This window comes from Leptosomus discolor, chromosome 6 (genome assembly GCF_034619465.1).
Source record: "Leptosomus discolor isolate bLepDis1 chromosome 6, bLepDis1.hap2, whole genome shotgun sequence".
NCBI classification, from domain to species: Eukaryota; Metazoa; Chordata; class Aves; order Leptosomiformes; family Leptosomidae; genus Leptosomus; species Leptosomus discolor.
Window position 1 is genome coordinate 33,992,099 of NC_141396.1, and position 26,090 is coordinate 34,018,188.

At 38.0% G+C, this 26,090-nt stretch overlaps 1 protein-coding gene across 2 annotated transcripts; it reads right to left on the bottom strand.

Moving 5' to 3' along the window:
• Positions 1-953: 953 nt before the first annotated feature.
• Positions 954-24,897, bottom strand: RHOBTB1 (Rho related BTB domain containing 1). Of its 2 annotated transcripts, XM_086466856.1 has the most exons (10): positions 24,706-24,897; positions 24,265-24,368; positions 10,808-10,993; positions 8,641-9,077; positions 8,110-8,463; positions 7,563-7,681; positions 5,021-5,171; positions 3,202-3,290; positions 1,608-1,713; positions 954-1,123 (listed from the first exon to the last, which is right to left on the bottom strand). In XM_086466856.1, exons 1-10 carry the CDS (start codon positions 24,895-24,897, stop codon positions 954-956), a joined length of 1,908 nt encoding a protein of 635 aa, XP_086322982.1. The 2 variants fall into 2 exon arrangements, with proteins under 2 accessions (XP_086322982.1, XP_009950751.2); XM_009952449.2 differs by having other exon boundaries at positions 8,110-9,077.
• Positions 24,898-26,090: the final 1,193 nt, after the last annotated feature.

Below are 26,090 nucleotides of genomic sequence, written 5' to 3' on the forward strand. Positions count from 1 at the left end.
CTTGCACTAAAGCAAAAAGGAATTTGGCGTGAGGAACGGCTGCATGGTTAAGATCCCACAGAACAAGGTAACTGCCATGCAGTAATTCAAATGCAAGCAGTGTAACTGCTTTTTGTATTCAGATCCATACTTGTATAAGGATATAAATTAATAAGCCCTTCTAAGTGATTTCAGAAATACTCTCTTTGATCTAGGTGTATAAAACCTCTGAGTACTTAGAATCACTAGATTTCACATGGCCCACATAGTCATAAATATTTGCACTTACACGGCAAATATCAGAAACACATTTGCCTGCAGTTGAACAGGTAACTATACTGCCTATTATTCAGCTGAGCAAAGATCAAGCACTCTATATCTTGCAGTTATTGGATCTTATTCTAACCCTTTACTTTAGAAAGGTGAAATAACCATCTAATTATATTACCAGTGCACAGTACTTAGTTTAAAAAAGACAACCTATACTAGGCAACTAGATTTTTTCCTAAGATGACTCTTTATGAGATACTCTAGAAGTGGTCTCTTATGACTGAAGATTGTCTATTTCACTGTACTCGCACAGTAAAAATAGTTAAAATCTAATTACAAAGCTGCTACGTGGATATTTTGTGGTCTGTAAGATAAAATGGTATCCAGAATTTTACCTGAACAAAATGCACCAGACAGTATAAAAATATTTCCCAACCAGAGATTGAAACATTAATGCTGGACTTTTTTTTTTTTTTTGCATAAAAAGAAATGCAATAATGGTAGACATTTATCTGCTTACTAGCCAAAAAAATAGATATGACTTTGAGGAGCTGTTCCAGGCTCACTTTCAGTGAGCTTGTGCTTCTGACCCTAGCAATAATAAATGCACACGTGGAACAAAGTTTTCTGAAAACCTGAACTACACCTTATTTAGAAATAAGACTAATTTCTGACACTGCCTATGGATTTCCACTTTGCTTTGTTCAGGCAACTACAGCAGAGGGATTCCAGAAGCACCACTTCCGCTTTGAATGGTGTTTATTCAGTGCAATATCTTCCTTTTCTCTTTCTTTTTTGACTCGCTGGTAGTGATCTTCTTCCTTTAAATACCACACAGGCGGCCACCGATGCCTCTCAAAATATTCTTGATTATCTGATTAAAAAGAAACAATCAAAAAGCCCCCAAACAAGCCAATAAATCCCAGAAATGTCTGCAAAAAGCTATGCCACTAATAATTTATCCAGTATGTATGTTAGCTGGCTTATTGGGGATTCCTCTCATTTCCTTACATGCCTTACTTACAGGGTGAAAAGACTTTGAAAGTAGTTGCACTCAGAAGGCCTTAGTCCACCAAAGAGTAAAAAAGCAAAGTGTATTTTTCATTGTGGAGCCTGAAAACAGCTCTGTTCCTTTTAGCATCACTGAAATACATAGAGAAGATAATGCTTACCCAGGAATCAGGCTAATGATTATGACCTTTCTTTACAGATAAGAAGAATTTATGAATGCAACTGAAGATAGTGAAGATGTTCAGTTTCATGGCTTAGCTATCTAAGCTCATCTTTGTGGTTAATCAACTGGGTGGGGAGAAAGAAGGGGAAACCTCACGAAAACTGGGGAGGAAATTTGCCCATACCTGAAGATTTAGCTTTGATTTCCTTGCGAAATTTGGAGCAAACACTGTTGTAATTGGTGCAGATGTAGTGCAAGCACCAAGCTGCCAGCTGGTTAGCATTGTGAAACTGTAAAGAAAAACAAAGAGCTTATTCCATTCCTGAAGTTATTTATTTTGCAGGCCCATTTAACAACTAAAGCTAGAGTGGTCCCCAGTGGATGCTATCTGACAGCACTCTCCCAAGCATACAGGGGAGCTTTTGAGGCTGAAGCAGTCTCTAGATGCCCTAGAACCTGTCACACAGTTCTGCTGGAACAACCAGTGGCCCAAAAGGCTCATGAACAGGTGCTTAGCATGCACAGTATCTGCCAAACTGCATTCAGTCCCACACAGGATCTGAACCCAAGGCATGCTGGACCTGAATTTTCTGGTATGACTGTACCAGTCATATATTGCTATCACTTACTGCAAATCCTGCTCTGAAGTAACTCCCTGGAAAACTATGCTCGTGGACAGAATTCAAGCATTGTTGAAAGCTCAATACAAAATCTGGTACAGGCTTCCTACAGTCATAATGAAGCACAGCTATAATGCAAGTCAGATTGTATAGAATGTGTATCTATTTTGGCATTCTGACTGTCCACTATGATCTTCTCAGGTTATGAACAGTACCTACTTCAGATGTAGGTACTGAGCACAGGGGATATCCTAACAGAAGTTAAACGTATTACTTCTGTCTTCAACCAGGATTGAAAAACCCAAACCAAAACAAAAAACCCCACCCTTCATAAAATTGAAAATAAGTGAGTTGCCTTTTCTTGGAAGGGGTTCAGTTCTGGTTTTGCAACAGCATTATAGGTAATGCAAGAGAGGGATTTGAAAGCAGCTGCAGGAAATCTTGCATGGTGGCCAGCTGTATTTCAGTGCTACTTAAACTCCAGACTTCAAGCCAAGCTGCAGCCAGATTCATCATTAGTGTGAAATCAAGAATAATTCAATTTAAAAAATATTTCAGCTTATACTACTGTATCTGGGAGACTGCTGCAGCACTCCTTTTGGAAAACAGAGGTGTGCAGTTTAACTGTGAGCTGGGGCTCTCTTTTTGTGGTTTCTGGGACTCAAGAAATATTGAAATGTGTTTGAACATAAAGTAGTAGGATTTGATCAGACGACTGGCTCTGAGCAGCCAGTCTAAATGTCAAGCCTAAGAATACAAAAAATTTTAGCTTTACAATACAGGTCTAAATATAGCTACAAAAAATGAATTGAAAGGAAGCCAGTAATCAGTCAATATTACAAAGCTGAACACCTTCGTCATATTACATTTCCTATTACTGAAACACGGCCATGAGAACGTGGAGCTTGGAAGCTCCACAATCAAGAAAAACTAAAATATGTATGTGAAAGACAACTGCTCCCAGGTTAGTTCAAAGATGAAACATCTATTTAAGTAATGTAAAAACCTTCTTTACAATAGAAGATAAAGCTAAATTTTACTGTCAGTCTCAGAACTACAGACTTCGAGCCACTTAGATGTAATGCTCTGAACCAGTAAGGTGCTAAAAGCAAGTCCTGCAGTTGGCCAGAATGTCTTTAAAAAACAGTGTGCACTGACCTGAGCCAATTCCAAATAGGATAGTACTTCTCCATCTATTGCAATGCCGCTCATGGAGGCTTTTGCCAGCTCTTGTACTGCATGCTGTTCTGTTAGAGGAGAAGACTCATTACTTGTGGGAAACAGTCACATTTCAAAGTCAGATGATCCCCAAGTAACAGAACCAAGAAAGCATGTTCTCCCTCCTCCTAGTGTTAACTCCAGTATTATGCAAGTGGCACATTCACCCAGATAGCCAGAGCAACTTCGGATTTGGGTGAAGCCAAATTCTGGCTTTTAGGGTTGTGGCTGGAGATTCTGCATCGCAGGTATAGACTGTCTTGCTCCAGTGGAGCACAGTCCACATGAGGGTTTGCCCCTTTGCCTCAATCTTGGGTTTTATTTCTGGTTTCATACACAATTCTTATCTCTTTCGTACATAAATCAAGCCTGCAATTAATAACCACTTACAGAAGCACAAAGTGCAGCAGCCACCAGTCTCTGGCATAATGGATGCGTGCAATATTCAACACAAATTAAAAATATGTATCAGCTGTCTCTCTTGGGTAATACAAAAGCAATAGCCAAGTTTTTAGGCAACAGTGAGCTTGCCATTGCATTGTGGATTTACTAATGGGTATACCCACAGCACTGACACAGTAAAGTTCACTTCAGGCCCTCTTCAGATTCTCAGATCAGTTGTTCCTAGGATCCAGATGAAGGCTGACCAGCTCCCCCAAAAGTCACTTCAGTTCAACAGTCTCCTTAACCCTTTCCTAGAAGCATAAACATCTTAAAGGTTTGAGTGTTTCTTGGGAAATGTTGTCAGCTGATTTGATTCTGCTGGTCCAGTTGCTGGCAGTAGCCTTTGGAATCAAAAATATTTCATCAAGAACTAAACTGAATGAAATATTCTTAATAGTATATGTATATTTATGCTGCAATTACTTAAAAGAACAATCAAGACTTCAGTTAAAATGTGCATATAAAATCAGTGAATAAAGGTTTGGTCTGTCAGAACTAGTGAAGACAAGGTACACAATCCCGATGCACAACTGAAGGAGAGCTAGTATTTGGAATGTGATTAAATTTTGCCTAAATTTCGTCCTGCAAATACCTGTAGCTTTGCAGCATCTGCCTCTGAGTTTTGGCCTTGGCCACGTATTCAAAACAATGCCAAGTTACATACATAGAGAGAAACAAATAAACACACACATTTCCCCAGGAGGTCTGGGATGTGTACGGATTTAATTTTAAAACTAAGTAGTATCCTATCCTGTAATTTTTCTCTAAATACATGGCAGAAAAGTTTTTCTTCCTGATATGACGGTTGAATCCCCATGTATATACAAAACATCCAGTTTCCACCTGGGCAGCAAAAAGGGATCAAGACAGCATTTCAAAAAACATGACCATCTAGATCAGTTTCAAATTGGCTCAGTTACTCTCTTCAAATAGAAATGTATAATGGAGCACTTCATTCATTACATAATGGAAAGCCTGGGATCCATCCAGTTTTCAGTTAAATTAACAACAACAGAATGGATATTACAAACCAGAGGCATTGTATCGATGCTAAAGAGAAGGTTTATTCTTTCTGGTTTTAAAGCACAGAATACTTCAGTGTTCTGAGCTAATTTAGCACAAAACTAAAAAAGACAAGAGAAAGGCAAATAGATTTTTCTAAGCGAAAGTATCTGTTTGTATTACAATATTCCTTTCAGAAAAAAAAAAAAATAAATTCCTGACACTGGAGGAAATCCTGTGCGTTCCAAAACCATTAAAACATGTTTCAGCCATTGCAGAAGACATTGCATTGGACAAGGCCACAAATTCTTACCTGCTAGCGCAACCAGGTGAGGAAGGCAAAACCTATTTGCCAACGCAATTATCTCAAGCGTGTCCAGTTCCTGACTGCAGGACAGTTGCTTGGTATACAAGTAATCTAAAACTGCTTGCATGGAAGTCTTGTTTATGCTGGGAAGAACTACCTGGAAAAGATATTTAAGAGAAGAGTCTCTAATAATTAAGGAATTTTCATATAGAGGCCATATTTCACTTTTGTCTCTTTGCTGGACTGTCTCTTTTTCTCTTAAAGTCATTTTAGAAATGCAAGAAAAACATTTTTCAAAAAAGAAATTTCCCATGAAAGTTCAAGAAGCTGCCAACAGGTAAGCACACCTCCAGAATCAGATCACTTGCCAGTTTACACACAAGCCACTATGTACCAAATTGCTGGAATTGGATCCATGTCTAACAGTGAATCTGTTCAATGCTTTCTAGCCTGCAAATGGATGTGGGATACATAAAAGCCACTGAGTGCCTCCCATGCCAAACCTCCCTTGGTAGACTTCTTGAGGAATGTAATCTATCTACTCCTGGCAAAAGATATTATGGGGCTTCTGAGAACAACAGAAACCAAAAGATAACAAACCCCCCCCCCCCCTCAGTCTGTTTATAAATAATCAAATTATCCAAGTAAATGATGCTTGGGAAGGGACTGAGAACCAAAGAAATGAGGCAAAGAAAACATAAACCATTTCTGCCACACACGTAATTAGCATAACCACCATATAATGAAACTACCAAGACTAGGATAAAAGCTATCTAATTTCTCACCAACACAACCCTAACTCCATTTCACTGCAGGGAAGCCTTAAAGAACAGGAAGGAGAGTTAGAAAGCCCCACTGTAACCTGTCACTGTAGCATCTCAACTATAGTTTGCACAGATTATCACTCCTCCAAAGAACAGGGTAAAACTGACTCTTGCAGGGCTCAAGGTTGCAGCAGGTAAGTCTACTTCCAAGACCCAAGCCAGCTGATCCCATTAATCAGCAGTTTGTCATATACATCTTCATAATGCAAGAGATGCTGGTGCTGAAGCATGCACAGTGGTATTCTGAAGAACTTTCAGTAAAAAACACTGCAGAGTAGAAAAATAATAAAATTATGACGAGGAATTAAATGTACATGCAACTTAATCTAACTGCTTGTAAGCAGTTAGTAGGTACTTCCTGCTACATGGGGGTTAATCATTGTCACATAGCTGGTTGTTAACCTTCGAGGGCTTTGGAATTTTTCTTTCAGCTCTGCCTGGATCGGTGGGATTCAAACCCAGATCTGCTAGTACTAAAGCATGAACCTCTTATGCGTATTAGCCACTCTGGGAAGCAGCTCAGTTCTCCAAGTAAGAGGAGATAGTTGTGAAACTCATTGTTAGTACAGAGAACAGTAAATTCAGTGAATGAGTTTACAAAATGTTGTGTCCCAAATACTGAAAAAGTAATAAGTAAAAAGTAAATGGTTTGATTTTTTTGTGAACCAGTCAAAGGAAACTGTTCAATTCATACCTGCCTATATTTTAAAACTTTCAAAAGCATTACTGAATGCTTTAAACTCAAAAAAATGGAAGCTAACTATTTTAAATAGGAAAGATGAGCTAACGCTGTTAAGATAACCATTAAAAATAGGCTGGTAGAAAACAAATGTATACTCTTCATTGTCAAATGTTGCTTACTAGAATCAAACTAGGTATTTTTATTGAACCGCTTGTTGAGCATGCCTCTGGGAAAGGAGTTATGTTTACAGCTGTATTAGAAGAAGCAAGAAAAATCTAAATAGAATACAATCTTCCAGAACATTAAACACAAAAAACTTGAACTCTTCATATGAGCAAGACCTGTAAGTATGGGAAGGAACAAGAAAATCATAACAAAAATCAAAATCTGGGTATGGATAAGACACAAGAAAAAAAATTTAGCAGAGTGTTAGAATTTGAAAAACAGACCATGAAGGCACCTGAAAATACAAGGCTTCTGCTGCAAAATCTTAATTCAAAGCATTGAGACTTTTTTACTGTACTTCATACCTGCTTTACTCAAGAGGACAAGCTGATGCACTAAAGAATCTGAGCTTAAGTTTCCACTGAAGTACTGTTGAAGCCAGCTCCCTTTTCTAGTTTAACACTGTATGTTCTTAAACCGTTTTTTCCCTTCAATTCCTTCATCAATGCCCTGCCTCAAGAACTCTTTATAATGGTTCTGATTGTATAAATACATATTCACACAACTTTAAAACATTTTAAAGAAATTCACAAATTCATATTTAATTCCCCCCCACCCCCTTTAATATTTTAAAGGATTTCAGGTTTAAATACATGCTCCAGCACTGAAGGAAGTCTCGTGCCTTGCAGAAAATACGTTATCCTCCTAGGCATCCTAATTTAATGCTGTAAGAAGAAAAGCATCCCAGGTCTGCAAGTGAAGAATAAAGAATCATTCCAGGGATTATTGCAACCCTTCAAGTAGATACAGAATGATGTTTCCATCACCCTAAATCCATCAGACGTTATAAGCCAAATGGACAAAAATAGACAAATACCTCACTGTTTGAGCTTTCAATAAATGAACCTCCAAACATAGCAGACATCCATTCACAGCTACAGATCAGCAGTGGCTTGTGGGCATTTATGGTTCCATCATCCAATTTAAATGTCACATCTGCCATTGGAACAAAGAAACAGGCACGCTGCAAGTCTGCATTTAAAGTGAAACTGTGTCTCAAGAATGTATGTTTCACTTGCACATTGTTAATCAAGGAATTCTTTCACTTCCCATGATCCCCATCCCAAAGGTAACTCTAGCGTTTTGTACAGTTAAATAAAAAGCCTCCCTTTAAAGAGAGATACTGGATTTTCAACACTTTGGAAAATTGGGTAACTTATTCAAAAGCTTCTGTGTACATTTTAGGAAATTAAACTGCAGAATCCCAGGTTGGAACAGTTGGCCCTGAGTAACATTATAAATTTCGGCACATCCTTCCTCTCAGAACAATGTAAGCTGTCACAGTTTTTGGAATCTGTGAAGCGACAATAACATGAATGAGAAAAGAATTAGTGTTTTTCCTGTTAAAGCATGTATTTACTTACCAGAAAATGTCCCTTTGCAAAGGCACTCTTTTATCCGATTAGCTTTTCTGACATGAAATGCTTTAGTAATCTCTTGATTCATGAAGGCTTCTTTATTCATAATATTCTCCACCATCATTCGCAAATCAAATACTTCCAAGATTTCAGCAATCTGAGCCAGTCTTGTGAGATCTTTTTCATTTTCATCCAATTGCCCTGTGTATAAAAACTGCAAAACAGTTTTAAACGGTCCAGCCTGCACAGATGAATCCATTTTTACCACAGTTACAGGACAGGTCCTATTTGAGACAGGATTCACCTGCATTTCCTTATGCACACTAACAAACCCCTTACCCCAGGATGACAGAGATCTTGCTGCAGAATTTGTTTCACCAGGTTCAGGTTCTAGAATATTTAAAGAGTCAGTACTTTCTGGTGGGGGAATTTTAACACCAGCAGATTTCAAGGATATCTCATCACTGTCACCATTTGTCTCAAGGTTATTTGTCAGAAGATCCTTATTTGTATTTTCTTTATTACACTGTGTTTCACTCAAGTCTGGACTTCCCTCACATTCCATAACGAAAAGGTCATAAAACTTTGAAGAGGAGGTAGCTAGGTAAATCTTGTGAGCAAAAATATAGTCCTGCTCCTGGAGAACAAACATAACATCTGCACACAGTGGGCTGTTCAATAAATATCCAGCTTCATTCATGCTTGGTACAGGACACTCAGGAATTTTGATAACTGGAGGAGGGGCTTTTGGAGGTAGGAATGGAGCCTGAAGCAAAGGTTTTTGGACCTTCTTCAAATGAGATTTCCAGAACTGCAGATGTCTTCTGGAGATCAGGGCAGCTCTAATTGCATTGTCAAACACATCTTTAATCCCAAACTGGTCAAATACACTGGTTTCATAGTACGGTATCCCAAGTTCCTTGGCAACCTCTCTGCCTCTTTCTGGTGGCAAAATGTCTCCTCTTTTTATTGGCCTAGGGTTAAACAAAAAATAAACCTCACACACAATGATCATCACAAAGTTACTCCAGAAAGCACGGAATTTTACAAAATGTCTCAGCACCGATTCTGAGATAACTATCATTCAAATGAAACAAAATATAAAATTAAGCCCACAAAGCCCTTTGGAAACCTACAATCATGACTCCATAGAGTTTTAGAATAACATACTTGTAATTTTGTTTAAGTTTGGCAGTGTCTTTGCAGTGGTACTAAAAATAGGTAGAAATCATTTGCACAAAATGGAGCAAGCCTTCTATCTGTTAAAGGGAAATTTACAAAAAAAAAATTGATAGGACACTGGAGAACTCTCATTATTTAAAGACCTCCTAACATTCCTTTCTACTCAGATATTCTGTCAGCATATTTCTTTGTATCCATCATTTAAACTCAAATGGAAGCTCTCATGACATAGAAATGCCACAAATATAGCTAAATATGAAATGAGAAATATTTCTTAAGCTTATGCTTTTTAAAGAAAATCATAGTAGCCTATGACAAAAGTGTAACAATACACATTTCAAGAGATAGGCCTGTTTTGGCTGTAGAAGCATTATGTGGAAACTCATGAATTTCCCAAGCAGCTCTAGTACACGATGTAGGGTAAACAAACTAGCAAAATGTCTGGGCTAGGATCCATTTTCCCAACAAAAAAATCATCTCACCAGAGGACATGACCCAACAGTGTGCTCTCTGAGCATACCATATTGGGCAGACACAAGCTGGCATAGGCTTAACACACTCCAGACAACAGCTTGCTTTAGTCTCCAGCTAATAATCAGTTCAGGTGGCAGAAGTCTGTACTAGACATGCAGAATACTGATGCAAACTTTATTTATGGTGAAATCAGAAAGGAGGATTAGGGCAGAAGAAGAAATTTGAGTTTTGAAAAAACATTTCCTTTTAAAGAGTCAATCAAAAAGCCCACCCCACCCACACAATGTTTAATAAACAAATCAACCTATGAAAATCATATTACTAAGAATTTGAATGCAAAGCAAAGTTTTCTAAGAGCCCAGGAAATATTAATTCAACCCCTTTATGGAAATTTGTTACAATACAGTCTTTAATTACACTATCATGCATACTATTTCCATGAATCTGGTCTCATTCAAATTTACATAAAAGGAGGAAATTAGAAGTGAGCAGGCAGTTGTGGGACTGGCCCCAACATGTGAATGATTGTCTTTTGAATCTGGAAAAACAGAGCTTCTCCAGAATGAACCCAAACTCTTTTAATCTCAGAACTTTAAAAATTTAATTTGCAACCACTTTATTTTCTGCAATGATCTAGGATTACCTTTACAAAAAAATATTAAGATAACTGGAGTAGAATCTGTCAGTTTAAAACAGCACCTGACAGTAGTGCCAGGTAGGACATTATACACATGTTCAGATGGAGAAAGACATATGAAAACCTCCAGTAATCATTGTTATCTCTACATTACCATAGTGTTCAGGCACCCAAACAAGTTTAGATGTCCAATGTGCAAAAATATTGTGGGAAACATTTAACTGTGTGTTAAAGAATTAACCAACTCTGACAAGAGAATTAAAAAGAAGAAAGTACATACATTCTCATTTTACAAAAAAAATAAAAACAAAAATAAAAAGGAAACTAGGCTCTTATAATTTCTCTTTTGAAAGTACTGTAACTGATTACCAAGGTGATTTTTAAAAATTCTTATTTTTATTTAAACTTTACCTTGCCAAAGGCCGCCTGGCTCTGTTAACAGCATCAAGATCTGCATAGCGGAGATCTAGTTGGCAGCCCACCAGAATGACAGGTGTGCGAGGACAGAAGTGCTTGATTTCTTGATACCACATCGTTTTCACATGATTCAGCGAATTAGGATTAGCAATTGAAAAGCACAGAACAACTACATCAGACCTAGAAACCAACAAGAAATATCCAATTAAAACCCAGCAAACATGCTTTCCATTGCAGCTTCACCTATTTTCATCACTCCAGTTTAAAGCTACTCCACTCTACACTTTGAAAAATGCATTGACACCCAGATGCCAGAATATATGTTGATCATGCAGAGATTTGATAGAAGCTACACATTTCACCACAAAAGCATGGGATCACAAAGCCACATACCTGATGTGTACTGCCCCTCTATGCCGAGAGATGATCCCTGCACATGCAAACAGAGCACTAAGAGAGGTAGTGCTTGCCATTCTCTGCTTTTATACTACAGTTATTCATGGGCTGTCATTGCTTAAGAAATAATTCTGCTGACTGGACACCTAAATTGCAATTCAAAGATAGTTGGTGCTTAGGAATTAGAAAGGAGTTATGCAAAACTTCAGAACAGCCACACAGGCAGACACAGATCACTTCTGAACTTGTCATGGAGAAATACCTTTAGTGCACCATTTTAGATACTGAGGTGGTCTCCTTTGCAATGCACTTGGCACAGCAATTCTCTAACATCTTTAATAAATAACCTGTTAGAAGGGCAAATTACTCCAGAATGACCACTTCTACAATACAAGCAAGAATAAACATTATGATGAAAATAAGATCAGTAAAATGTAGACGAGGACAGTGGCTTAAATCAGAGCAAGGAGAGACAATATTTGCAGGCTTTTAAAGGTTTTAAGAAAACAAAAAGTACTTCACTAAATAGACTTGCTTTATAAATTGTAAGTATGAGGATTAAGGTTGACAGTTCATGCACCAAACCACCACCTAACTCTTGTCTGAGCTAGCACTCTAAGGCAGAGAAATACTCGTTTCAGGGCATTCCTAAATTGGGGCAATTTCATTATTTATAAACTGGGATGGTATGTAACAAAGCAGTTCTCAAGCTCTTGGGTCTCATGGAAAAAAAAAAAAAAAAGAAGAAAAGAAAAACATTGAAAAAACATTGAATTGAAACTCTTAAGAAAAGTTGAGGGGGAGGGACATTTTGAGGAAGCAACCGATTTCTACCTCACTTCTATTATTCTTTAATTTAGCACAAATGTGTTGTGTCTGCAGTTTGTGTAAGGTATAGAGCAGCAGCAGTGAATCTTAACATTCACCTTTTAAATAATGAAATACCTCCTCAGTACTGCTGCTTTCTACATTTCACTGAGGGCACAGATATATACAGCAAGACCATTTCTAAAGATAGCTGCATACAACACAGGTACAGCTGTGAGCATAAATATAATGCAAGAGAAATGTTCCTGCTCCACATTTGTATTTTATATAAACTGCAACATATCTGTCATACCTAGAAACAAGGCCTTTTCAAACTGGAAAGTCATCTAACTAAATAGGGAAGTGGTAAGCAACTAATACACTGGTATTCCACATAACAGAGGCAAACAGCCTTTAAACTCAAACTTGCTCTATTCAAGGTCACATAAGAGTAAAACCCAGGCCACAGTGGACATTTGCTTAGCTCCCAGAAAGGAGAAATCAATGTACAGCTAAGATAAAAAAAATGTGTTATGTATATTCTAATCTGGTCAATTGTTATTTAATTCAAGTTCATTGGGACAGATGAGAGGCAAGCGTTGGCTGTCTGGCTGGTCCTAACTATAACTGAGCATCTTTGAGAGACAGACTTGCATCCTTCAGAAATTAATACCTAAGCCAAGTAATTGCAGTCACAAATATCCAACCCTCCTGACTGTAGAAACTGCAAGACACACATCACACCTCTCAGAAAACCAAAAGGAAACAGAGCTCCAGCAGGAGTTCACAGGCAGATGACAACAGCTTCCCTATGGCCCTGCTGCTGACCAATGCTGGGCTGGTCACAGATCCAGGCTCCTGAGAAGAGCCAGTGATGGCCTGTTTCCTTGGACAAGGCAGGCCCAGACTATCCAGCAGACTGGCCCCAGCACAGCCCTGCATGTGTTACAGCCCTTGCCAAGGGAGTCTCACATTTTTGCCACAGAATTGCATGTGGTTTTTGAGCAACTCATCACCTCTGACCTTCCCTGGGCAACCATAAAACTGAGCTGGGGAAAGCTGGTTTCTTTACCATAACTCACAACACACACAGCATTGCACTAACAGGACATTTCCATCTTACTGCTTTCTGAATGAAGTGAAAAACAGAGTAAAGAGGTAAAACCCCCTTGATTTGCATATTATTTATTTTGTGTTAAAACCTGGACTTCCCCATAAAATTAATAACCTGAGAGTTTCATACTGAACATGGAGAAATAAATGGCCCTGTGCCATAAACAGGACAGATGGGAAATCATTGGGTAGTGACAGAGGTCACACACTGAACCAGCACCACAGCTGGGTCTGCTAGCTTGCAAAATACATCTACCTTATCACAATAAATTAAGTTTACATTCAAGTCATAAGCACTATTAGTACAAACTGGAGACAATAACATATGAAGAAGATTAACTGCCTACATAGGACTGAATATTTGGGGAAAACTGTCCTTTGGAAACTTTAATTAAAATACCTACAATTCCTTTTAATTTCAAAGGCACATTTACAACTCGCTAATGCCTCAGTATAACGTTTGGTTTGACATTTGTTCATAAAATCCAGCATTTGTCAGGTTAAAATAATGCATTAATATTCCCCAAACAAATTTGACAGTGGTTTTTTAATATTCTCAGGGAACAAAAAGGATAAGTTTTTTTTTTTTAAAAAATCTGATTTATTGCAATTTTTGGGCAGTTTGATTACTTGGAGAACGAGAAAGGATGAATCAGGTTTACTTCTGCTTTCTTCTTTCTCTCTGCAGCAATATATTCACAAATACAAGCTGCTTTTTTCTAAAAAGAAATTTCATAACCATTTCCCAGTAAAATTCAGGAATGATTGAAGAAACGTTTCCATGGACCTGAATACCAAAAAGTGCTTTAGAACTTCTCCTTCACATTGCTCCTAGAACACCATCCAATTGAGATGGGTGATAGATAAGGCACTGTGTGCCTCCACCTTTGTTAAATACAAAAAAAAAGCATATGATTACAGTTACTGCATATACTGATATTTGATACTGAAGTATCACAAGAAACAAAGGTAAGTATTACAAACAATTCAGCAAAGAGGAATGGTAGCTTGGATATCCAACACATTGTCTTGTAGATTCAGTGGTGTATGTTGGAAATGCAAAACTGATTTATTCTTACATTCTGCTTTTCAGAGGTTTATCAGAAGAAATTGTGAATCATCTACTCTTACTATTTGAGACATCTGAACATACTTAAGTATCACCAAAACTCCTAACTTCTGTGTGACTTGCTCTAGCATTTGATCAACCATCAGTGAAACACTCCGCATCACCAATGTAAGAAGACAAGTTTCTTTCTACTCAGTGAGGCTCCAAACAGGGTAGGTGTGTGGGACTTGGCAGGTGGAAAAAGGGAACAGATTCTCTCAGCTGTAGGCAAATCAACCACCACTCACATGTTTGTCACTTGCTAGCTGATCAGACTCCTGCATCTCTGGTCACATTAAAGCGTAAGAGCACTTCAAATGCTCCCCTTGGAGTCACAGAAGTAATTCTTAATGCAAAACAGACACATCTGAAGTCAGCCCAGCTTGATCTAAACATAGCTATGGACTTCCTATAGGAGGCTCCTGTGGGCAAAGAATGAACCTTACCATCATTTTGAGCAGCAAACCATTTACCTAACATAGGTATTACCTCAATGTATTCAGTGATATTTTCCCAAACTTGGATAAGAAGAACTTTTGATGGAAGCAACTACCCCTTTTTAGACTTCAAAGAATTAAAAGAAACCCTCTAAACAACCAAATCTCTGGCAGGAATCAGCATGTGTGCTGCCACCATTCAAGCTCCTAGTGTGTGTTATGAACCATATCAGATGTACATAGAGCAGGCCAAGTCACTGCTGAAAAGCCAGCAATACAGCACTGACAATGACAACTTTAAGTTATCAACCTCAGGCTTCAGTAGTCGTCAAGCTACAGGTAACCATTGTAACCATCTGGAAGTTAACTACAATGAGAAACTCATGAAGCAGGGGAGAAAAAGCAGTATATTAGCTATGTAACAAGCCTTTCTGATAGACTTGTTAGGAGCAGCAGCAAAATTAATGTTTCCTAACTAGAGCTATTTGCTGTTACAGAGCAGTCCATTGGTTTGGGATGGAGAGTTTGAAAGACTTATCTGCTTACTTGCTGTGTGTTCTGGACCTGGTGTAATGAGCTGCTCTGCAGATGCACCTATGCATCACATTGCTCATCCATCTTTCAACAAGAAACTGCTACATATCTTCCATCTTCATTAATACTCTTATTTTAGCCAGAACTTCAAGGAAACAGCAATATTAAATGATATCGCTCATATTCCATGGATGGCACGTGTGTTTAAAAGTTTAATGTTTCATAGTCTGAATCTAGTTATAAACTGTAGTGCTGGCTTCAGCTACGCTAACATGGGTTTAGGTCTCATTAAAGAAACAGGCTGCCTTCTGAAACAAACATGCTGCATTACCTAGGAAGAAGTTGTTCCCTCTAGTTCATAATTTACAAGTCACTGGGAAAAACTGTCGCATGCAAGAATTGCTGGTCATGTGTAGGGGGTATCATTTGCCAAACAGTCATGGAATAATACTGTTCATTTTTGAAAGTGGAAAAAATAAAGCTGTGAGGAATACAGAATGTGAAGAGGAGATGTCACTGATCTGGAAATCAATGTAGGGAATGGGAAAGAGGAAAAGGAGGAAGACTGAAGTGTATTGCCATGCTATCTTCTCATCTTTCTAGAGGATGAGTCAAAAGTACATATTTTGTTTGAGAGAGCTTAAAAGAGACCCAAGAGTTAAACCTGACAGAATCAGTTTAAGGATAGATAAAATATATTTTGGTTGACAAGAAGTCTGTTGCACATATTTAATCAAATAAAACTTTAAGAATAGACTTGGTGGGCAGAGGGAAAAAACCAGTATATTTCTCCTATTATAGTCTTTTTTCCCCCCTAGTTTTAGATATCAGCTTTCTCTGAGAAGCAAGGTTGAAGTCAGGCAGTGTTTTAGAATTTACAGAGCAAACAATTTGGTAGAGTTTCATCCAAATTGTTAGACTCTCTTGACTTTACCAGAACAGCTAATCCTTAGACTTTATTTATCAATAAAAAGTTGGTTTGCTTTTACTTCTTCTCCTCTCATTTTTTTCCCCTATACACTTCCCATAATTTTCCCAAGATTCCTCAGAGACCTGCATCACAGCTGAACTTATCCCACCTGAGATCAGAATTTGACAAGAGCTATCTCTAGCGTCCACCTGCATAGTCCTTCAACCACCTGAAAGGAAAGATTGTGTTGGGCAGCAGCTTGAGTGCAAATGCCAGCTCCCAAGTTCCCAAGCACAGCAGGTTCAGGCAGTAGAAGACCACCTAAGAATTAAATTGAGAATCTCATTTATAGCAGAACAAAACTCTGCTACATCTCCATGTCAATCCAGATACATTTTGAAGAGAGAGATTCACTCAGTTAATACAACATTTTTCATGCATGCATCTCACAGAGCTGAAAAAAAATAATTGGGCAGATAAGCAAGGCTGATAATGTTTTAAGGGGGCTCAGTTTTCAGTAAATGCAGTTGCAGCCATCACACGAAATGAGACAAAATTCATTAAGTGACTGGTGAGCATAACAAAATGACCTGGAGACACAGGACTTATGTGCACACATCCAAAACAGATGAGAGGCTAGGAAAACTAAAATGCAGGGAGTGCCTGGCATGTGAAAAACTGAAGATATCCAGGTAAGGCAGGGCAAGACCATGCAGTGCCCTGGATGTGAGCAGGAGAATCAATTAGTTCTATACTTTACCGACAGCAGTGAAGCTTCTTAAGTAGTGGTGTAATGTGCGAAACTGTCAAAATGCCCTGAAATATATTCAGATTTTGTGGTGAGTAGCATGCAGATCTACTTCCAAAATTTCTGTAATGTCATTTTTAGTAGGAAACAACAGTCAAAAAAAGAAGATACATCTACCTTTAAGAAAATTGCATGTTTCAAGACTGTGCTTCAAAAGTGGAAAGAGTTTTCCCATACATTCCTTACAAACAATACATCGTGCTTAAATGTTAAGCATTTTAAAATATCTTCTATTTCCTTTGAGGTACTCATGGGAAAACAGTGGTGCATTTACAGAGAATGACAAAAAATGTTTTGGTATCACAAAGAATGATTAAAATACCTCATTCTCCATTGCAGAAATGTGTAAGATCTACTCTTATTGTACAAATGCCTGACCAGCAATAGTGCTAAAAAGAATGGCAAAGTCATGTGGAACACTGTAACAAAAGGAAAACAATTTTATTTTTAATTTAAAGGACTGCTTACACAGTCTTGGAATTTGGTTCATTTTATTGCTGGATATAAGAAGTAAATACACTCATAATTCTGGTTCAGCATTTACATATGAAAAATTCCTTCTTCAGGCTAAATAGAACTTTGCTGTTGTAACAGGCTGCCTGCAAGGTACCTTAGCATGATTCCAGGTCAAATTTTGCCAGTAGATTCAGTAAAACTGTCTTTGGAACCAGTTATGTTTGCAGTATTCACATCCACCATTAACACACCAATACATGCCTTTTTCCCCTTTCCTAGAGAAGACGTCTTGATTACTGTGTTTCTAACGCAGGAACAAAAATTCTATGATAAATAAGAATTCTAGAGATAGTTAATTGAGACTGAAATACTGAAATATTCTGTGTATCAGACTTGCTCAAGTAAGTCCAGAGGAAGCCACGAACATGATCAGGGGGCTGGAGCACCTCCCCTGTGAGGACAGGCTGAGAGACCTGGGGTTGTTCAGCCTGGAGAAGAGAAGGCTCTGGAGAGACCTTATAGTGGCCTTCCAGCACCTAAAGGGGGCCTATGGGAAAGGTGGGGAGGGACTCTGGATCAGGGAGGGTAGTGATAGGATGAGGGGTAAGGGTTTCAAACTGAAAGAGGGGAAATTTAGGTTAGATATTAGGAAGAAGTTCTTTACTGTGAGGGTGGTGAGGCACTGAAAGAGGATGCCCAGAGAAGCTGTGGCTGCCCCCTCCCTGGCAGTGTTCAAGGCCAGGCTGGATGGGGCTTTGAGCAGCCTGGTTTAGTGGGAGGTGTTCCTGCCCATGGCAGGGGGGAGGAACTTGGTGATCTTTAAGGTCCCTTCCAACCCAAACCACTCTATAATTCTATCACTGCAAGCAAAGTTGGGGTTTATAAAAGACACAAAACCTGAACACCAAATCAATGGAGAAGGATGGAAGAAAATGATAGAGCAAGAGAAGGTACAGGGCTAGCTGGAACAAATCGGATCAACCTGGGGCAAATACCAAAACTCACAGTATCATACAAAAGGACTGGTAAGAATATAACTAAAAATGCTTTTGTAAGACATATCAGCTGACTGCTGACTCCCAGACGCATCCTCTAAAAAAAAACCAGGAACCAATGATCAATCAGAAAAACATAATGAGTTTAAAGAAGTAAGATGGGATTTAGTTAAAACATCATTTGAAGCAACATGTTTAGAAGAAAAAAAAATATTTCAAGGTAGGGGAGGGATGTAAGGATGAAAAAGAAAAAAAAAAAGAAAGAAAGAAAAAGCAAAATCCAAAGCTAGGTCTCAAAATTCAGTAAAAGCGTGATTCCTTTTAAGTACTGATGAAGAACACAGATAGGAAGCCAGGGACAAGACAAAAACGGACGTAAAAGTCCAGAGAAAATGAAAGAATGACAGGGTTTGGTTGGCATCCAGTGTGACAGTGACTTCTGAAGTCACAGAAGACATGAAAACTGAACATTAACAGATGCTAGATCCATCTTTTTCTCTGGGGAGAAAATATGGACTTCCACATTTTTTTGCTTTCTTTGGGCTATCACCAAAACCAGCCCCCTCCCCTTTTTTAATTTTAAAAGAACTGTCAAGAAATTTTAACTGGCAAGTTGATGTCACAAAGTTATTGATAAGAACTCAGTTTAAAACAGTTATATATGGTTATGCAGAGTGGTTTCCATATTCTGACATATGTATGAGGAAATCGAGACCGAGATCCTGAAACCCTGGAGTAGAAAACAGTTCAAGAAATCCACCTAGAACCTATTCACAAAGAAATAATTCACTAAGATCAAGATTCTGGTGATAAGTCACTTCCTAGGTTTAGCATTTCCAAAAGATTTTGATGTTGCCTTGCAGTCTTTTAGGATAGAGCCTAAATCCCCTTTCCACCCAGCCACTGACTTAGAACAAGCTAAAATGGAAAATTATGTAATACCACAAATAACATTTGATACATAATTTTGCATCTCAGTCAAGGAAGGCTTAAAGCATTACAAGTGTCTCTCTATTACAGATAGATTACATATACATCAAGTTGAGCCTCAGATCCCACCAACAGTTATTTGGCACATACCTCTTCAAAGCAGGAAGGATTCCTAACAACGATTCCTTAGTAACCTCTTAGTAATATGGAACCATGGTGGGATGCAGAGAAGAAAGTAGTAGATTTGCATTATTTTCACTGGTTTGAGTAACAAAACATACACTTTCCCATGAACCGAGTGAAAAAGCCTCAAATGTTAATGTAGGTAATGAAAGAACAAAAAACTAGTGCATACGCACACCATATCAGAATAAAATTACTTGAGAAAGCTATGTCTCTGTGAACTTCTCTGCTTATTCCAGCCTTTCTTGGGGCTGATCTGAGTCAAACTGGAAAGAGAAAAAAAATAATAACAAACATTCAAAAATGTTTTTTACAGGAGTTCTTCAGGATTGCGTGATGAAGAACCTGAATAGCTTATAAACCACTGTAAAGTAGGTGGGGAGACTCACAAATTTGCGTATTTGAAGATGATTCAAAGATACTGCATATCACTTTTTGCAGCAGCAAAACATAGCAAAAGGAAGCAGCCAAGGTGATAGACAGCTGAAAACAACTGGATTCTCCATCAGCTGACCCTTTGATAACAAAGCAAAAGGCTGCCTTGTGTCTGTTAAGTGCTACTGCTGTGAAGACACAACTCTGATGATCCCCTCCAACCCATGCCAGTAAATGGCTAGTAAGGCACGTGGAAGGTGGAGAATTATTGTAACATAAAAACAAGGATAGCAAGACTGCAAGGGAAAGCATGGGCTTTCATTCAAAGCACTTCTGAAACCTTGGACCTTCTCCGAAGAAATGAGAGAGGCTGCTGGCCCATTCTTATCTTAGGCACAGGTGGTGAGTGACAGAGGGCACTGATCTAACTAAAGGCAAACCGAGTAACTCCGTGAAGACATCCACCTAGCCCTAATCTCAAGGAATTTGCTGAAGGCAAATACCATTTTACATCAAAGCTACCTGGGTTTTGGTTTTATATCATCATCACTGTCCTTTAAGAAAAAGAAATAGAAAGCAAAACAACCCTAAAGAAATCAGTGGAAGTCTTCAAATATCAGTGACAAACCCCTATTCTCATGGACCCTTTTCAGCAGCATTCAGAAGGTATATTTCTATGGATTCAATTACATTGAAGTAACTGGTTAAGAAAATTGTAATCACACGGAAAAAAAAAAAAAGCCTGTGTTCCTCTGTGTACATACAAAATCCACAAGGCTTGTGAAATCCATTCATAACAGAAGAAATACTCTAAACATATTTTAAGAGGCTCTGTCAGCAGTCTCACAGCAAGACTCATTCACATTTGTAAGTCACGAGGAAAAAGCTGTTTTCTGTCCATGCTACATGAACAGATTTTGTTTGGTCTAGAGCTCATATTTAAGTTGCAAGTAAATAAATCATCCTGGCTGAATCAGCTGACAAACCATATTCATGGTATTGGGAATAAGTATTTGATTAGGACTGAATTAACTCTCTGCAGATTTGTGCTCATGTTTACACATCCTAGAGCTGCATGTATAAAAAATTAGGATACATAGGATATTAATCAAATTGTAGTCAAACATATTTACCTGAAAAAAATAAGAAAGGATGCAAAAGCAAAACCAAAAAGTGCACGCCAGTCTTCTTCCCATTTTGCTTTCAGAATTAGTTGGAACACAATGATATGTTGACACTCTCATTCAAAACCAGATTGGACAGAAGGATAGAGGATAGTGAATCCTAACAAGTTGAAATGTAAATTAAGATGTTTTTCTGTCTTTACACATGCAATTTTGTGCCTCCCAGGGAAACTGATACATAATAACTACGTGAGCTTTATATGAAGTTTCCATCTTATTTGCAGGCTTAGAGAATACAATAGCACAGACTAGATTGTTATTAAACAAAGAGATGACTAGGAGATGGAAATCAATACACTAATCATAACAAGAACATTGTTATTTTACAACATTTTGGAGTGATTTTGCATCAAATGAAACCCTGTGGGACAGTATCAACACATGACTGGCATCACATAGTGCCTAAGCTGAACTGAACAGGATACTTCCAAAACTAAAGCATACACTCTAGTTTAAGGAAAAAACCCAAACATGTCATGCTATAAAACTGCAGTAAGTATTTCCACAAGTCCCTCCAGCCACATCCTCCTCCCTCCCTTAAGCTGCCAGGAACTGTTTCCCAAAGCTCCCGGAGGGTTGTGATTATTAAACTAAACACCACACTGTAGAACGCAAGATGGATCTCACTCCCCATACTCTCATTTTAAAGGATGGCAATATAAACACGAACTATTCCATCCTCAGTGGCATTCAAATACGTTTCTCTCTTTCTGTCACACAAAACCAGTGGAAAACACATTCCTTTTGTCATTTTCCTTTCATGTTTCTATCCGTGAAAAAGAAAGAATTAAGGATTGATTTTTGCTGCAAGTCCTATTAACTGTTCACCCTGTCATCTATAGCATAATCTATTTATGTAACATTTTGTAAAACTGTGTGGAACAGTCTTTTCGATGAGCAGCAGGTGAATTAATGACCTGCTGGGTCTTGTTACACCACATTTAGGACAATTAGAGGTGTTTGGCTGAAATAAGCTTTCCTCTGCACAAGGGGCATATGCACTAAAAAATTTTTGAAGGGAATTAAAGGGTTCTATTATCATATGATCCTTCAGACAATCAGAAACATGGAGCACTTGTAGGTGTAGCCTTGAGCAGTTTGCCATAAAATACCCCTTTCACTGTACTGCAAGATTTGACCCAGCTGTGAGTAGACTGTAGTTCAATGTATAGAGGTTATTTAAAACAAATTCCTATAAGTGCGAACATTCAATGCTGGAAATCTTTTTAAAATGATAAAATAGATGAAATACTAAACAGTTGGTTTAAAATGAAACATTAATACCTTTCAAAACAACTAAGTACCTAATCAGTGCTTACAATTAGGAAATTTTACAACTGAAATTCTATTTATAAAGCAGTTTCTATAGATTTTCCCGTTACTTTCTGCATTAACAGATTTGCGGAAAAACCACTAACAGAACAGCAGGTTTCCAGAACAGCCTTTTAAAGTTAATCACGGGATAGCAAACCTGATTCTGCACAGGTTCAGTTCTGCTAACAACACAAATAAATCACTGTGTTCATACGCTTAATCCCACAAGATCTCAAGTTATTCACATCCTCCTTGGCGTTTCCAGGATTAGAATCTAAGTATGCTGTTTCTCCCCTCTCCCGCCCTGTCAGTAAAAGCGGGATCAGAGTTCAGAACATGCCTGATTTTGTTCTCCTAATCTCTAGTAATCTTCTCAGTGACACTGTATCTGTTGCAGAATATCAGAAGGCCACATCAAAGAGGAACAGTTAGTGGAAACGTTAAGTTATACCCATATTTGTCAAAGTAGACTACATATGCTGCCAAAATGTAAAACAATATCTACTCGCATACTCAAGTAGCACTAAATATTAAGGTCAACATTACTTTAACCTCGGTAACTTCCTTCACTCACAAAGTTTATTTACTGACGGTACAGGTTGTGTAGCCCAGATGTGTTGCTCCTTTAGCTCCTGACACTCAAGACTCCATGAAAACACAACTAACACAGTGCTGTATACAAAGGAGAGTTTGTACGAACTGTCATACCGAGTTTTACAGTGTGAAAATTTAATTGGTGGATTCAACCAACAGAACCCTCTCTGGCAGTTTTAAGGGATAGAGAATAGAAAAGACTGTCATTTTTCAAAGTCACTTGTTTCATCAGGCAGCAAGAGAGAAGGAAAACAGTAAGACAGTATATTTTGGCAACATGGAATCCAAAGCTGGGGCAGACACTCCACAAAGGGCATTCCTAGCTGGAAAAAAAAAAAAAAAAAAAAAAAAATCTGTCTATGGATGTTTGATCATCTGTAGTGACTGAATCAGGCATGAAAATATGAAAAAGTTCAAGAAGGTGAAAAAAAATTGTGAGGACTGAGACCTCGCTCAAATGTCAGTTATGAAAATATCTGTTCAAAATCCACCTTAAGCTCAGTATTTGCTCAATACAGGTGATCTGTTCTCATTATATGTGTATTCAAATGCCTGTTACTCAGCCATTCTGCTGTCTGTACTGCAACAAGGCCAGATCTAATTACCGTTAAACAAAACGAAAGATAGAAAGACTATCACTGGCTTCAGTTCTTCTTGAAACTATGCTGAAGTCACATTATACATGCTAGAAAAATCTAATTACATCCATTTTAATTTTTTTTTTTTTTAGAATTTCCAGTGTTAATCGATTCACTAGCAGACACTTGATATTTATAGAAGAAAAACCTTTCCTTTCCTCAGTTTTAATTAAGAAAATACAGAAAAGCCTCACCTTTCATGAAATTGGCTCTGCTCTCAAGATGTTAGCTGCCTATTCAACATCACAGGTTTTAATAAAGTAAGTATTTCACTGAGTAGGAGTGATGTATCCCAACATCTCTCCTTCTTAGTTCCTTGTTAGGCAATGATATCGTACACTGCTTATACAGGCAGGGAATGCTGATGTTCAATTTTATAAAACTACAATCTTATTTTGGGGAATGATATTTATTATTTGAAATAGGACAGCAGTTGTTGATAGAGCTTAGCAGGCTGTTCAAGGAAATGTAGTGTAGTAAAACTATGCTGCTTTTTAAATATTTATATCTTTTTAATCCTTGCATCAGATAATCTTCTTTGCAATAGGCAGAAATATGAATACCCTTGATTGCTTTTAAGTCCTTGCTTTTCAAAAGTAAGATTTGCAAATTTTCTGCCCTACAATTTTGCTACAAGTATTACTTAAAATTTTGCTTGGATCGATTTACCTTCCGTAAGCAAAGCGCCTGTCTTTGTGGTGGTCCCCAAATGTATCCCACAGCCTGAGAGAAACACTTACTTCATCCACAACATCTCTTGAGCGTTCAAGGACCTAGAACAGAACATACATAACATTCTCTTTCCCTTCATCAAACAAGTACATTCCTAATTCACCCTATAAGAAGGTCCAATGCATATTAGACCAGAAGTCTATCACTCAAAGTTTTCAGCGAATGCTGTGTTTTATAAAACAGGCAGAATATGCATCTTCCTAAAAATGGGATTGATTAAAAAATAGGGAATGAGAGATTCTGAGACATGTATATCAGACCATGGTTGCAGTAGACACCACACATAAAATACTTGAGCGCACTGCTGCATCCAGACAAAGAAATAATAGTACAACCTCACAGCATGTGGTCCATCTTTTGTACACCTGCAGTCCTTACCTCTTGGCAGACACGGTACTGATCAATGGCCCAGACAGTCGGTACGTGCGTTGCCAGCAGCTGATACTGAGTCAAGGTTGTATTGCATGCTCTTGCACAAATTAGACGAGTCTTTCCCACTGCATTATCTCCAACCACCACACACTTGATAGTTTCAACATTGGGTCTTTCGTAGTCCATGTCAGTGTCCATTTATCAAAAACTGTAACAAGATGGTTAAACTTGGTTTCTGCTACTGTGCAAAACCAATGTTATTTAGAATCAGAGCCTTCTACTTCCACTTTTTGAGATACCTGAAGAGGACAAACTCTTAAGGAAAAGCTTGTAGTAAGCTGTACCAAAGTAAGCTAGCCGTTCCTTTAAATACCACACAGTTATGCAAATGCACAACTATTTTGACTGCTGTTGGTTTATGCTGTTCACATGCTATTTTCACTTTGGTTTCTGTAAACACAAGCCTGTTTGCAGAAGATAGATCTTGGTGAAACAAGGTCAGCTAGCACAAACTTACCTCTTGCTAATACTTTTTATGCCAAGAAGAAAAGACTGGACATCAGTAGGTTTAATCTGAAGGATACCAGTATAAACTTGCCTTCTGTAATCTTGCCCATTCAGGATTTGATCTAGGGCTGTCCAAACAATATTGCTAACAGCAGGTCACACAGATGGTTTTAGTTATATGCACACAATAAAACTACCTTGTAAGATGACTCCAGAGACTCTGTTCTCTACAAACCACAACTCCTATTATATCCTGCATGTATCAAACATTCTTAATTTTCCAAGAAGTTTGTACAGATCATGGACTAAAAGGAAACGAAACAGCCCAGCAGGAACTTGCAAATATACTTATCTTTACCTACAAATTCTTTTTCACATGCCAATGGAAAATGAAGAGAAGGAGATTTTTGAAGATACTATCCTCATGGAAAGTTATAATTGAAAAGATTTACTTAAATATTCTATGGCAATATATTGAACAAATGACTGGATACGAATGTAAGCTGGAAAAAATGGATATCTGAAAAACTAAAAGAAACCTCCTGTGTGTTTACTACAGTCTGTCATTTTCATATAAAGGAAGGTGGGATCGTAGTTTAATATATCTGATTTTGGTTTTCTAATATCTAGTAGTCTGCTGAGCAATCTGGTCCTGCCAGGGAATTGTAATCAAGGAGGGAGAAAAGGGAAAATGCAAGGCACAAACACGTTCAGGAACAGTTGCCTAATAATTATTTCAGCAAGGAAACCTACAGCAATTTAAATGGCAAAACACAGGTCATCCTCTGGAGTTATGTTGCCTTTTTTCCTAAGAAGAAAGCACTACAGATAAAGAAACCAAATGATTCATTTTAACACCTTTTTAATATTAACATCTCATTCAC